Source organism: Galeopterus variegatus, unplaced genomic scaffold, assembly GCF_000696425.1.
Source record: "Galeopterus variegatus unplaced genomic scaffold, G_variegatus-3.0.2 Scaffold1607, whole genome shotgun sequence".
Taxonomy (NCBI): domain Eukaryota; kingdom Metazoa; phylum Chordata; class Mammalia; order Dermoptera; family Cynocephalidae; genus Galeopterus; species Galeopterus variegatus.
Window position 1 is genome coordinate 197,076 of NW_007727718.1, and position 2,804 is coordinate 199,879.

The 2,804-nt window shown below is 41.8% G+C and overlaps 1 protein-coding gene across 1 annotated transcript in view; it reads left to right on the plus strand.

The window, feature by feature from the left end:
- FRAS1 (Fraser extracellular matrix complex subunit 1) overlaps window positions 1-2,804 on the plus strand; it is a gene marked incomplete at its 5' end in the record, with an annotated part of 258,570 nt that overhangs the window by 193,548 nt on the left and 62,218 nt on the right. Inside the window, one exon of the mRNA XM_008577934.1 lies at window positions 2,395-2,563. Within this exon, the coding sequence (XP_008576156.1) occupies window positions 2,395-2,563 (169 nt within the window). The remainder of the gene's footprint in view (window positions 1-2,394; window positions 2,564-2,804) is intronic.

A 2,804-nucleotide genomic window follows, 5' to 3' on the forward strand; every position in this document is an offset into this window, starting at 1 on the left:
ACATTTATTTTTAAGACTGCTATACTTTTTGTTCTCAGGACAATAAATTCTGTCTGTAACCAATTAGAAGAATAAAGTAGGTGTGTTGGTGCGGGATTCTATGAGGCAGTCCTTAATTTGCCAGGTTAATTCACAGTGAGCTCACAGTGAGTCTTTTTTTCACAGAGGATGTGAACTTGGGGTTGATTCGTTATGTATTGCATGAGGAGAAGATCCAGGAGATGATGGATAGTTTTCAGTTTCTGGTAAAAGACAGTAAACCGAATGTGGTCAGCGACAATGTCTTCCATATCCAGTGGTCCCTCATCAGCTTTAAATATACCAGGTACAAGTGCCCTGTTCTTTCACTCATGAGGCATGAACCAAAGAAGCAGGTGAAATTGGCATGAAGAACACTGGGGTTTCCTTTAGTTACCTGTTGATGATGATGATGATGGCAGTGATAACAGTAATAAAAATAATTATCACACTGAATATTTATTGTATACCAGGCAGTGTACTGGGTATTTGACATGCATCATCTTATTTAATACTTGCAATTATGAGATGAATTCTATTCTTGTCCCCACATCAGCAAAGCAATGGAGACAGAAAGAGGTTAAGTCACTTACCCACAGTCACATAGCCAGTATGTAGTAAGAGCAGGATTTAAACCCAGTGATCTTAAACCACTGTGCTTTACTGCTTCTCATACAAGTAGAGTAGTCCCCCTTTATCCACAGGGGATGCCTGAAAGTGGATGCCTGAAACTGCAAATAGTACTGAACCCTATACATACTATATTTTTTCCTATATGTACATACCTATGATAAAGTTTAATTTATAAATTAGGCACAGAAAGAGATTAATAACAATAACTAATAATAAACTAGAACAATTATAACAATATACTGTAATAAAAATTATGTGAATGTGGTCTCTCTCTCTTAAAATATCTTATTGTACTGAATGTCCTCACCTATTTTCAGACCGTGGTTGACAGTGGGCAGCTGATACTGCGGGTAAGGGGGGGGGTATTTTTGCTTCTGTCTTCAAGTTTTAGAAGACGATCCAGTAGAATTGATAAGATGGTTAGTGGCCGCACTAACAATATCTTTGCCTTCCATCTCTATTCTCCTTGTTCTCAAGCTTGTATTTTCCCCTAGCTCTTAAGCTTTCATAAGGTTGTATGTCTTTACACACAAATTCATGGCTTAGTGTTGACAGCTCTTTAAGATGCTTTTCTAATCTGTCGGGGAGTTAGAGAGGCAAACAGAGAGATACCGATTGGTAGAGGTCATGGGCAAGCGTGGTGCTGATTTCATAGGTTATGTTAGTAGGATTATAATTTTTCTGGGGGAAATAATTCTTCAAGTGTACATTTCAGAGACTTACTATTCTAAGAAATCAACTTCACGATAATTCAGATGAAAGTTTGAACTGAGGAGAGGGGAGAATGTACAAACTAGTTTTTATGTGCCCCAGATGTAGGCTATTCCACTCTTACTCACGCATACTTGGAGAATTAGTGGAAAACTAGAATCAACTTTTATATATTATAATGTTTTGCTGTTATTTACCTCTTGGTTATATCTTCTTCAGAATTAAGTGAATTCACTAAAGATCACTTTTTCTGCACAACCCTCCAGTGTTTAATGGAAGCCGGCAATGAGGACGAACCTCTCAGAGGCACTTTACCTGCAGTCCTCATAGTCACAAGACACAAACGCAGGTCCTATGGCCATCCTCAGTGATGAAAAACAAACCGCAGCTCATGCCTTGCTTGCTTGTGGCTTTTCCAAACCTAGATACTTTTTATGAATTAATGGCACATCTATACTTGGCCTTTTACTTTGCAACAGCGGTACAAATTCTTAGCAGCAAGCTAAATTAAGCCCCATTGTCATAAAGCTCCATTTGTCTGAACACCTTTGTTACCTAGGCTCAACTCTCATTTTCTTACCTCTGGCACTGCCCTGGCTCCTTCACTGGAGATCTGGTCCAGTCATTTCTCCCCTGAGCTATGCCATTAATTGCTTCCTGAGGAGCTTTCTTCCCTAATAACCCACTGACCTATTCTGATTACCTCACTAGGGAGAGATTGTTTGCAATTTCTCCGTGTTCTGAGCTCTGCAGTTTATAGCTCCCATGTGCTGTCCATCTTCTGAGTGAGCTTTCAGGATGGGGCAGGTGATGGTCTGCATCCACAGCTTCCTTGTTCACTTGGTCCTTTGACAGTTCCAGATGAACATGTTCCCTCAATTTATAACCTGGCTTGTTAAAGGACAGAACGTCCTCCTCTCTGAATGGTCTAACACCAATAACTGAACAAAAATAACCAAACAGGCATTAAACAGTGGTTTCTTCACAGCTGTGGGACCGATTTTCAGAGTCTGCCTTTTTGTGTGCTTCTAGCTACAATGTCAGTGAGAAGGCGGGATCTGTCAGTGTCACAGTGCAGAGGACTGGGAACCTGAACCAGTATGCCATCGTCCTGTGCCGCACTGAGCAAGGCACCGCCAGCTCCAGCTCCAGGGTCGGCTCCCAGCCTGGACAGCAGGACTACGTGGAGTATGCTGGCCAGGTGGGTGTGGCTGGGCGTCTGAGTCCTGCGCTGCCGGGCAGGCTCCGTCAAGGGCTACTGCGGCTCCTTCCCACTTCCTTTCCTTTGCCCCACCTTCCTTTCCATTAGCATCCTTCCTCAAGTCATTTTCTTATGTTGCCTTCCCATAGCACTTTGTTCTTCCAGTCTAATCCCCATTAAAGTTTCAACCGCCAAAGCTTAAGTTGTTGTCTGTCTAATTTCTCAGTCTTTACACTTTACT